The 12,493-nt window shown below is 44.8% G+C and overlaps 1 protein-coding gene across 11 annotated transcripts in view; it reads right to left on the bottom strand.

The window, feature by feature from the left end:
- LOC132906579 (sex determination protein fruitless) overlaps window positions 1–5,359 on the bottom strand; it is an 83,530-nt gene extending 78,171 nt beyond the window's left edge. For 6 of the 11 annotated variants that reach the window (XR_009658002.1, XR_009658001.1, XM_060958893.1 and 3 more), the window contains exon 1: window positions 1,536–5,354. Coding sequence is in view for 9 of the 11 variants with exons in the window: in XM_060958893.1 (XP_060814876.1) it covers window positions 1,536–1,794 (259 nt within the window). In the remaining 2 variants the exon portion in view is untranslated. Of the gene's footprint in view, window positions 1–1,535 lie in introns of all 11 variants that reach the window. The other 5 variants (XM_060958883.1, XM_060958885.1, XM_060958895.1 and 2 more) reach the window with 5 other exon arrangements.
- Window positions 5,360–12,493: the final 7,134 nt, after the last annotated feature.

The raw sequence follows: 12,493 nt of genomic DNA, 5'->3' as shown, positions 1-12,493 counted from the left end.
GAACAAATCCCATCCTTCTTAAAAATCGAAATCTAATCTAAAGATTTGTTTGCACAGTTATTATCATGTAACTACTCCCGCGAATAGAACACGACTGATGAACACGAAAATGTTGCTACACCTTTTTCATAAACCAGCTTTTTTTTCTGCTGGTCCATTAGTTAAACGGACGTATTTGCGCTACGTTATACGAGAGGGGATTACATTTCACGGAAAATCATGCAATGTAAAGGAGTCGATCGACTTCATTTGACTCCACTAAACGGTAATTCGCGCAAATCGTAAGCTTTCTGATATTAATTTCGGCCGTCCGCGAGCCGAATGATAATCGCGTTAACCATTCGAAATCAATAGGTAGCGGGAAAATTGGAAAATCTCCTTAATCGGTTTTCGAATATGGATTTACAAGCTTTGCCCGACCATTAACAGATTTAATCCGCACTTTGATTGGCACTGCGCAAAATTACTATTCGTCTGCTTGTCCCCGACGAAGATACGGCCGTGTTAGCAAATAGGAATTCAGTGTATTAAGCGGATAACACAGTGAGTATAATTGAATTTATCTCGGGCTCGTGTGTTTCTGAGGATTTTAAACGATTGGCCTGGCAATGAAGACAATAGATACTGCAGTTAGGGCCGCAATATTTTTACTGATTCACCGACTGAAAACATTTTAAACCGATAACTTCGTTTAAAGAAAGCTTCGCGTTTTGCTCCGTGATGTACTTTCGCTTCGCGGCTAGGCGTTATCGTAAATTATAACAGACATCTCGTTTAGGAGAGACCCGTAAATAAGCGAAAGGAAGAATATTATTAACCGTATCAGGACGTATAGTGAATTCGAAAGTATTGCGCGGAAGGGAGAAATTTTAAATGATTCTCTGCTCGAATCTACTTCTTGTTCCGTCTCGCGTACTCGCAGAAAATTTCTCACGATATATGTATCTTCTTTTTCTCAACTTTTCCTTCTCTTTGCCCTCGTTCGGGTGACTGTGGCAAATAGTACAAACGCGAGAATTAAAGGAAACAGAAGAAGTAGAAGAGAGAACGAGTAATCGTATCCGGTGGTATCAAGTCGGATTTACTCGTTTCATCGATGAATAAGTACTAGAAAGGCTGCAGTAGTTAGCTATTGGCGCGTTTACACGGACTTTTTTAATCGCGTCGGAGTCGATTTTATCGCATCGAAGAACGCAAACCTATTGCTAACAAAGAGCCTGCTCGTTTACCAGACATTAACAACATCATCCTGGGTCAACTAAATGGTTACGCAATTAATTGTGCGAACCGGTTCCTAGAGCGAGTTGCCTATAGATACCGTTCGAGAAAAGAATCTGCTTCTAAAATAATATATATATACATATACATATGTTTCATATGTAAATATGACATGTCTACATGATCGTCAGAAAAAGTTAAAATCAACAAGAATATTCAACACTGAATCATGTGTATGCATATGTGTGAAAGAGCAAAGATCGGTGATATTAAAGAACAGACACACAGAGAGAAAAATAGTAAAGCAAGGAACGGACCTGTAGATCCTCCTACAGCTGGGATATCGGCGAGCATCACCGTTATCTGCATAATTATCTCGCGATGGCCTTGATTGTTCCACGAGGAAAACAAGTGGAAGCAGGTATATCGTGACGTATTGTGGCTGGATACGTCGCTGTTTTTCGCCCTAGCGCGTTGAGAAGTCGCGCGGCAAAAAAAAAAAAAAAAAGAAGAAAGACATATTTCTGTCTTCCGTGCGGCTGGCAGATCTTCAGGGACGATCTTCGCGCGGTGCATACCGGAAATGCAGCGCTGCCACGCGGCTTGCGCGATCTTCTCGCGCTGCGCGCATGTTCGCGCGTTAACTGCGCGCGCGCCGATTCCTCGTAAATTACCCAACACAGACTATTAACTCGGCATTTCGCGATAAAACTTCTAATTATCTTTTCTTCTCTTTGTCGCGATGAATAATTAATGGATCGACACATGTACGTGCACGATCGTTCTTCAAGTACCTTCGATTCTTGTTCGATACTTGGTCCGATTGTTCGGACTAAAACTCGCAACGAAAAGAGTGTCGTATACGATGGTATACATAATTCACGCTCGAACAAAACGCAACGGATTCACGATGGTGCAGTAAAGTTTAATGCAGTAGTAAGAAAGTTCGCATAAAATACGCTGTCCCGATAAAAGACGCACGCTGCTGCGCTCGGTCGTACGTTTTCTTAGCGACAATGCGGCGGTGTAGCTTAGAAGGAGAAGAAATAGCACGCTTTAAACGTGTAATTTTGAAAAGATCGAGACGTTTTGCTGCGGAAACTTCGGGGCCTATATTAAACGTTCTTACGCGCTGCACAAATATTGCCGCTAGTACAGGACAATTGGAAGTCCTGGTTATACCGCGAATTAATTTTCTTCTCTGGCTCTCTGTCTCTCTCTCTCTCTCTTTCTTTCTCTCTTTCTTGCGCAATACATACTCCTTCGATCTTCTGCGATCGAAGGATTCGATCGATATCGATGCGTCATCTTGGACGACGTCACGATACGTTCGAGAGACACGAGAATTTGCTTTCTGTTGCCTCCCGTCGTCTTTTCCAAAAGGGTAGAGTGTAAACACATTGTTTGGCGTTGATCATGCTCGAACTTTCGATCAGTTCGTTTTAATAGGAGCATCGTCTGCTGCATCGAGCTATAGAAAATGAACGATAACTATTCATTGGTTTATGAAACGCGAATATGTTCATGATACTTATTTTTCTTTACTTTTTCTCTCTTTTTGTTTTTTGTTAATTCTATTTTTATCCTATTTGTCTCTTAATCAACGTGTAGGTAACTCGAAGCACGGAAAAACTACATGCGCGCATGATAAAATATGGTTCGCTTCTCACCGCTCATCGCGACGGATTAAAAATTAATCTTGATATACCGTTACTGTAATATTTGTCCACCGAAGTGCACGATGTAAGGAGGGCATTCTGTATTTGCATAAGGAAAGAACGTTACCGGAGAAACATTGCGCAAATAATCCCGAGAAGATTCTAACGTAGCTACGTACGGCTCGTCTTTTTTCTTTCGAATCTTAGTGCTCGACAAAATTCTTCGCTCGGTTTTATTTCTCTCAAATCCTATTTTTCGATTGTGAAACGACCAGTATATTTCTAGGAAATTTGCATGACAAACTTTTGTAAAAACATATGTCAGTAGAACGTCGCTTTTAAATTATATCTTAAGGAATGTTTCGTTTGTACGGGCCGAACAACGTTTCCGATTCAGAAATATCATTTCACGTATTTCGAATTCTGATTCGAGGAAGAAATGAGTTTCTTTATTCCCTCTCTCTTTTCCTTTCTGCCGCTGTCTCCTATGAGAAATTGCGAAATTTAATATTTATTACCTTACGCAACTAGGTAAATTGCAATTTTAGATGTAAGCTACATAATGAGTAATAGCATAGTTGCGTATTTATTCGTCGCGCACTTCGGTTAATTACAAACCTTAAATTGAAGCACCTAGAAACTGAGAAACAACGTTTCTCCGTTTCAGTTGAAATGTAATTTTTCCGACATGAAATACGATAGGTGCTATATTGCACCTATTTTATGATCTATCTTACGTACAATTTTGGATTTCCTCTATTTGCTACAATAAAGCTACGTATTTAAAAAAATAGATTTTTTATCATTTTATTGAGCAAAAGTCAGTCTTGGCGAGTTTTAACTTTCATATTCGTTTCGCTTATTGAAATTTCATCGCTCGTAAATTTTCGTTGTTCTCATCTACAGCGTGAAGGAACATCTTTCGCCTGGTTTTACTGTTCGCGAAACAATGGAAACGATACGATGGTCACGAAATAGGCCACGCACGCGTTCGTTGGCGAATATATTTTCGAGAATCGACAATCGCGTTACCGCGTATTTTTGTCCGCGCTCAGCGAGTTTATGTTTCAATCGGACGGTAAACCAATAAATACAGTCTAGTTTACTGAGCATATTATCGAAATCCGCTAAACTATACAGTTTTCCGACCAGTTACGGAATTTAACAAGGGATTCTGATCCCTCGGTTTCGATACATTCCGCATATTTTCTACGTTGAACGGTGCAACCATTTCCCTTATTTTCCTATCCGATTATCGACTCGCGTAAAAATAGAAAACGAACTGTCAAAACAGCGGATCAACGAACGAGCGAGGCTCGCACGTCGATAAAAACTGACCAAACAAATGCGTTTAAACGATCGTGCGACAAGAAATATGAACGTCGTATTTGATCGGCGGTAGTTGAACGTTTTTGCCTCGACGTGGGTTGCGTCTTAGTCTCTCGAAGGGAGATTGACAAAGTGAGAGAGAGAGGAACACGCGACGCATGCCTCTAGATCTCGCGATCGATGGGTCCGGTTCTGGTAGGTTGTTTGCGGGCCACGGAATAGGCGCGAATCCGCAGCTGGCCTCCCCTCTAAGCGAACCACCGCGTGCAGCCAGAGGAAAGCCGAGCGCGCAAATTGAACGTATTCTCTCGATAGAGCTAACGACGCGAGGGTGTCGCGCGAAGGAAAATCTGAAAATCGACGCGCCGATACCGTGAAGGCGGATTAGGCGCATCGTTACCTGGTTTACTGAAATTCGTGAACATGAAATCCTGTCAGCCTGGCGTGTAGCCGCACCATGCAGATTCAGAGGAAGGATCCCTTTTGATCCTCCTACGTGAAGATCTTCCGCGACGATCTTACGGGGACAATCCTTGCTGGTGACGAACGAAGACGATCCTCTTCACATTCACGGAAGGGGCGATCAGCAGGCAGCTTCTTTTGCGTTTCACGATGCAACTGCGATCTCTGCCTTCTTCATGGACAGTACATTCGCGCACACGATAGTTACCAACGGAACGAACGCACTCGTAATAATCGTTCGACACCGAGTAGTTACTATACGGTATCTTCAACTCATGAAACGTTCGTTATTCATGATCGCAAACGCGTCAAATCGAACGAACGAAGAAGCAAAGCAGGAAAGGAAGTTTCGATATGTAAAAACGAGAAACACAGACGGCGTAATCAGAGAGAGAGAGCGGTGTTAATAACGACCGTCGGTGATTACTTTTTCTCGTTGAATCGACGATCGACGGCAAGATCGAAACGAAATATTCTCGCGTAGCACGATTATCTCGCGACGCGACGTCGAAGACGTACAAATGCGGACGAAACTCCGAGAGGGAGAAACAACAAAGTGGCGTGTGTACCAAGTTGGCCGCGAAGCGCGACTGAGGCCAGGGGTGGCACCGAGAGAGAGAGAGGGTGGCGTGGATGCAGGTCGACGTGTACGCTGCACGGACACATCCCCCCTAATGAATGCACCAGGCATGTGCGAGGGATTTTATGTTCGCCGCCGCCGCCGCCGCCGCCGCCACTACCGCCGCCACCTCTCTCTCCCCTTCAGCCTTCGCCACCAACCGAGAATCGGCCGCCACCCCCGTCGCCCAACCTCCGCCAGAGCTCACTCGTCCCCGCTAACCTCCTACCCCGAGTCAACCCCTGCCACCCTTCTTCCTTCTCCTCTGTCCTCCTCTTCCTCTTCCGTTCTTCACCCTTCCTCCTTCACGCATCCCTCTCTTTTTCTTCTCATCCCTGTCGCTCCTCGTGTACCTCCTTGTCTCGCGTGCCTCCTTGTCTCGCGTTTTCTCTCCGACGAGTGAACAGCGGGCCACCACCCAACCGAGTCGCGTTGAAGCCCGTTTTCGCGCGCGGTACTCAATGCGTTGCACTCGTCGCAGCGCGAGCAGACGCGCGCCGGTCCCCAGGAAGCAGCGTGGGCGGTTTTGCCCCGTTCGCCGGGACCCTCCGCTCCTGGGGCTGTGCCCGGTTTTCGCCTCCTCCTGCGTGCCTGCGGACGTACCCTGCACCCGCGATTGGTACGCACAACTAACCCGCCCGTACGCGAATCCTCTCCTGCACCTGCCACGGTTCTCCCTCTCTCTATTAATCTATCTGTTTCTCTTCCATCTCGCTTCACGCGCCTGCCTCCCTCTTCTATCTTTCTCGCCTTCCACCCTCTCACTCTCTCACCCTATTCCCCTTTCTCTTTTCCTCCCGCTTTCTGTTTAACCCTCTCTCACCCTCTCCTTCTATTCCTCCGCTCGTCTATTTACCCCCATTCCGCCTGCGCGTATCCCGTTCATCTTCGTCCACAAGCTCTCGCTACTCTCCGAGCCACTGTCCTATCTGTGTTCGAAGTTGACCACTGAGAACGTCGCCGAGGTTCGACTGCGGTTTTCGCCCTCGAGTTCCTCGCACGCTCGTGGCCGAACGAAGCGCAGCCGATATTATCGCTCGATTCACGTCTACCCTATCCATCGGTACCATGCTACACGATCACCACGGCAGACAACCTGGATGTTACAACGGTCGGCTCCATGCATTTCTAGCGAAGCCTTTGAGATCCCTCTGTGCGTTACACGATTCGTAGGTATTATCAGCCGTAACATAACCGATGTTCTGCGACTTGGTAATCCTATCGGTGCAATCCTATGCGTTCCGTGTGCTCGAGCACGATAACCCTATGCATAAGGGACAACTTACATGCGTTTCTAAAAATGTGTCGCTAATCCTAGTTGTAACGTTCCGATTGAATCGTAGTCACTCCGCGTGTTCTGGTCGACAAACGGTTCAAGTGCGAGTGTACGTCGTAAGTCTCGGTGCGTCCTAGATGAGGGTCTTCCACAGCGAGCGGCGGCGGCACGCGAATGGTAACTAACTACTAATAGCTGACAGCTCACGAGCCGCGTCGTTGCTCTAATATTGACGCGGGGTCAGGAAGATGTTGAAAGCTCGTTAACAAACGATCTGCTGTTAAACGCGCCATCTTTCGTCGAAACTTTCGTACAGCAAACGCTATGATCTTAAATCGCTTACGATCAGCGGATTACCATACGCTTATCGTTACAAGTGAGTCTCGCGTGTTAACAGCTGATGCGAATGTGAGTTTTGCGTGTCCTCGAAACGACAAGACCATTGCAAGTCGTAAGGTCACGTCGTGTCGGTGCAAGTTCGAGATCACACGCCGGACAACGGTTCCATCAACCGGAATGATCCTTTCGGACTCGCTCTAATTTCCAAATCCGAAGGAAAGTACAACGTTCGACGAGAGTTTAGAACGTAGCTTAGCTAGAATTGCGTGACCGGAGAAAGGAATTTGCGTATTATCCATTTTTGAGGGACCGTAGCCACGTGTACAATCTTTGCGTTTAATTTGTATTCAGGCCGGGTCCCGTGGCATCTTAAATTTCTTTTAGTCTTCGTGACGCTTATGCGCTGCTTCAACCACGTAACTCGTAACGTGCATTAATTTCAGATTACATCGAAAGCTATCAAGGCCGAGCGCGTCTCACGGCGTGCCTTGGATCGCATTGTACTGTTTCCAAGGATTCTCTCCCTCTCTCGCTCTGATCGTTAACTGCGTTAAGAGTGGATTAACGAATATAACGGTCGGTTTACATCTCCTCCGCAAAACATTCGCGGATCCTAAATGCGCGTCTCTGAAGGGGTACTCTGTACTTCATCGGATTGAAAAGATCGCATTGTGACTACCCTTTTAGATAAGAGACACGGGGCCTCTAAAGATTGAAATAAAGTATTTACTCCGGTTTCTCGGTGGGATTGTGCCTTCTTCCAAATGTTTCAGTAAAACCAGGCGACGTTGGATTTTCCTTATTTGAAGTATATAGGAGAGGAGACGGTCGTTAACTAACTGTATTACAACGATGCCCCCCGTTCGAGAGATAAAAATCGTGGACAAAAGACGAGTGGAAGAGGAGGAATTAAAAGAAGCAGAATACCGTAGACTTAGGTGGTACGCCGACTCGCGTATACTCAAATGAAACTTTTCGTTTGCCGTGCGCGTCGAGGCCGGGCCTTTAATAAATTTCCCGGGATTTTCACCGAGCCGTTGCGAATAACTGTTACCTATTACCTGTCACGCGCACGCTTACGAGTTTACCAAGACCAGCGAGTACGTGTAACGTGGAACTAGGTCCAAGATGCGGACGTAAGAACAAAGGCCACGGAACGATCGCATGAAAGTTTCGTGTCGAAGAAGAAAAATGGAAAAGGAAACTCGCGAAAGGAAATTCTCTGATTATTGTCACGTATCTTTTCCACGCAGTTCTAAAGGAAAGGGAAATATTCTTCTTCCCTTTTTTGGGGCAATTTCGAGTAGCACGATCCCGCGGTACGGTTTGCTGGCAGCTTCGCATTTTTGGCACTCGAACAACGACAAAGTGGACAAACTCGACTGGAAGAAGGTAAAAGCTCAACGTATCGCAAGGGGAGAAAAAATAGCCAACGAACGAAGACGCTGCAGGGACGATTGTGACGCAAGTGTCTCTCCGGGGACGTCGCGATACACCGAGGGAGTCGGTGTCATTAACGAAACGCGGTAGCATGAAGCGTCCTACAGTGTATCATCGACGTCGATGAACAATGGCCGGACCAGGCTCCGGAGTGTTATTCGAGCATCTAGTTATACACGGTTATTCAGAAAATTGTGCTTGAATGAAGTGTGCATCGCTGATTAAATAATACCGGACTGTGCAATAACGATTTCATCAATTTATTGCGCATCATCGATTGAACTTAACGCTGGTTCTATTAATTTACCGACATTGGGCCCAGAGGGCATCAATTTGTAGCCGTCGCATCGGTTTGCTAACAGCACGTGCTATGCCAAATTGCGTGGCTGCGATGAATCGACGCCCCGGTCCGTGATGCACGCGATCGCTCGTGTGCAATTTTCCATCTCAAAAATTGTAAATTCAATCAGGGCAAAGACGCGACTGTAAAAAAGAAAAGAACAAAAGTAAAGGAAAAGACGCCGGCTATTGTTGCTCCTGTTCTGTCTGAAGATTCGGACGATTCGCTATTTTATTCCAATCACGTTTTTTCAATGGAACGTCGTATCGAATCGAACATCTCAAGACCTTCCTCGGAACGAAGGAAATGAATTCGCGAGGACAACGTTCTGGCCACTGTGCTTCGCACCTCCTTCGCGAACGCAACACGATGCTATCGACGCAGCCGAACCGCGAAGAACTATCGAAATGCCAAATGTTTTCACTGCGTTCGACGCGAAAAGCGTGCGTTAATAAATTTGGGATACATCTGTAAATATTCGCTGATTGGCCAACTTGTACCCAGACGTACGAACTTCGCGCTCGATACTCGAGGAATACAACGACTGAAAACAATCTCTATTGAGAATTTCTCATCTTTGATTCTGGATTGTTTAATTTTTTACCATAGTATCGCGCTCAGACATGGCTGCTATACTGATTGGAATTATTTAGTATTGAAGGAACAATAATAATATAATGAGAGGAAACGTTCAAGTAGCTCGTGCAAGCTTTCAAGTCTTACAACTGTTCAACGTTTCATCGTTGAGAAAGCTTGATAAAAATGAGAATAAATGATCGTGATATTACGTTATATTCAGTGCGTGGGATGAATGGAGTTGAACATTCCAGTTGGCGTCCAATGACATCTTGTTATACCAATTTCAGTTTCCTCTTCGAACCAGGAATAGCGTTTGCTCTAAACTTAATATACGATATATTTAAATATTTATCGATGCACGACATTCTTTCGTCAGGGCGTTGATTGGCTGAGTTAGAGTGGCTCTTTGCTTTGATGACTGAGAACAGATATCCTGCTGCAAAGGGTCAAAGGAATTTTTCAATTTGTCCCACAGATATTTTGTTTGTAGGATGGAATAAAGAAAATATTAAAGCAGTTAGACAGTTTGAATCGTTTCGAGTGGATTGAAATGGTTCGAAATTCCAATTTAGCTGCTGTAAGCTTCTGCTTGTACGTCGTTGAAGCGAGAAATGGAGATTTTATTTTCTTCTTGTCGTTACACTCGTTATAATAAATTAAAGTTTTATGCAATATTTGAAGCAGCTTTTAGTGCAAGTTGCTTTCTACAACAAGTTTCCGCGGAATATATCGGAAATATTTTCTCAGGAAACGTTTCTCCTCGTATTTTCTTCGGCTGATAACAAGATTTTATTAATAGCATGTCTTCTGCCATCGCAAACATTAAGAATCATGACTGCGAAAGTATCAGTACGAGTATCTACCGAGTATGATAGAAGGATCGAATTACTGAATGTGCTTTCGAGGGATAGTCAATTGCGAAATATCTGTAGATGTTGAAAAATGGCAGAATGCGAAGACAATGAATTATTTAAAACAGGATGTAACGATATACAGAATATTCAGATACAATGTCGTCGTCATTTCAAAACCGAAGTTGTGATGAATTATAAAAGAAAAGTTAGGAATTTGTGAGTAAAACCTGTATCGGAACGTTGTAAAATTAACATATGGATATTCCACGAAATGACTCGCAAATCACATCAAAGAATTTTGAATGTTTACGCCGACGTAAGGGAGGAATATCTATTTTACATCAAAGAGACCTACTTTAAACTTTACAGAATCGAATTCTACGATCATTCCCAACGTACATCATGAAATTACGCAAGTTACCTGAAGATGAAAGAAATTATCTGCCAAAATAATATGACAGACTTCATCTTTATTAGAAGAAGATGATTTAAATTTGTGCTGACTTAAACTTCACTGATAACATTAATTCATCGTGCGAGAAGGCTTAGATCTCTGCCAAACGAAACTTCTTTCAACGTCCAGTCATTAAACCCATCTGTCGTCTAATTTACCGGTTTACCAGTTTACCATAATTGGGAGATTTCATTGTTTAACGCACTCGTTTGTGCGAAGGACGTAGCCCATTTGGTCGTATTAGAAACGTGGAGAAACAACGGCGGGAAAAAAGTGACTGAAAGAGTGCAGAGATGCGGAGGAAGAAAAATAAGTCGTCGTCATTGTTGCTTTCGATAATGTAGCTGTACGGTTGCATTGAAACACGTATCGCACCGAACTTGTATAGATGTTACGTTAAACTGTGAAGAAAGCGAAGCACGGGGCCGTCGTTCGCATGGAAACTGGGGTGAGTTCCACGAAGGAGTAAAGAGAAGAGCTGAAGGGGATGAGGAAAACGGAATACTGGAAAGAGCGTCGTGCAACTATCGACCACTCTCATTTCGTCATCTTCTTCGTTGTGTGTATCGGGCATATCTTGGGTCTTTCGAGTAAATTCCATGCAATCAACTAGTCAGGATGAATCTGCCTGCCGAGTGGAGGCGAGAAGTCGCAATAAAATTGACGATAGAAGAAAAAGAGAAGTTGTTAATTTCCTTTTCCCCAGCGTTACTCCCCGTCCACGTTACGATGGATTCGATCTTGTCGTTAATCTATCGATGCCCCAGCGTTATTGTCCATCTTGTGCAGGAGTTTTCAATAAAAAAGAAAAAAGAAAAGAGTAAAAAGAAGGAAATGACACCATGAAATATTAAAAGTTCCGCGCCAGTGTACCACGATGACGGGCACGACGTTCGTTACTTGTTTCGATTACTCGACGAAGATTAATACGCGCTGACTAATTAATACGTCAGCTATCTCCGTAAACTTTCTTCTTATCGCGGGATGTATCTTACGGTGTCGAGGACTGATGGAAAGCCTGCCGAGGTAAAGTAACGCTCATCACCGTCTTTAGGCGCGTCTTTATCGTATAAACTAAGGAAAACTAGATTCAATAAAGAGACTAGGATCACGATCGAGTAATTGTACGTGATAAAAGGGAAGATAAATCCGGTTTCTAATCGATCCATCGGCAGAGTTTGTTATAATCAGCCATTGAGGGAGTTGGTCACAGCCACAGCTGTCTCATTGACTTTCCGCGACGCAATCGGCTTTTACCCTCGAGGGAGCAGGTACTATCCGACCAGAACCGAGAAAGAAGAATCAGCTGTGCGTCGGTGTAGCAAAAGTAGAATGAGGACGTGGAAGAAGCCGAGTAGTCGCGTGCCAGACAAACGTCTGCTTCGTGCATCGAAAAACAGGAGTTCCACGTATAGTTGCAGGAGAATGGGATAGCTTTTACACGAGCATGAACGTACGCGCTTGCGTGCTCGTCGTCGAGTTCTCGATTCGCTGGAAAGTGAACAGAGCGGAGAAAATAGAGCAAGAAAAAAATGGTGAAAGGGAGAAAGAGATACTGACGGTGGCGACGATGGTGGTAGTAGCGATACGTGTGAAAACGGTCTGAAAATAAAGGGCTGAAAGAGGGTTACGTAGCGTCGCAACCCGACCAAGCGGTCGTCGCAGAAACGAGATAGTCGTCGCGCCTTCTTCCTTTTGCGAACACGAGCGAGAGAAAACGGTTCGGCCGGCCAGAGTAGAGCTACAAGTGGTGATAAACGAGGCCGAATCCTCGTTATTGCCCGTTGGGGAAGCCTCGAAAATTCCTGCGGAATTCAACCAGTTGATTCCAGCCTGAACTCGTCTGCTTTTATCATCGTTTCTTGTTTCGTGAACGCGCGGATTTCTAATACAAAGTTCACGCGTTCGCGCGTCCAGTATCGGTG

Source organism: Bombus pascuorum, chromosome 4 (assembly GCF_905332965.1).
Source record: "Bombus pascuorum chromosome 4, iyBomPasc1.1, whole genome shotgun sequence".
NCBI lineage: Eukaryota > Metazoa > Arthropoda > Insecta > Hymenoptera > Apidae > Bombus > Bombus pascuorum.
This window is presented reverse-complemented; position numbering and strand designations above follow the sequence as displayed.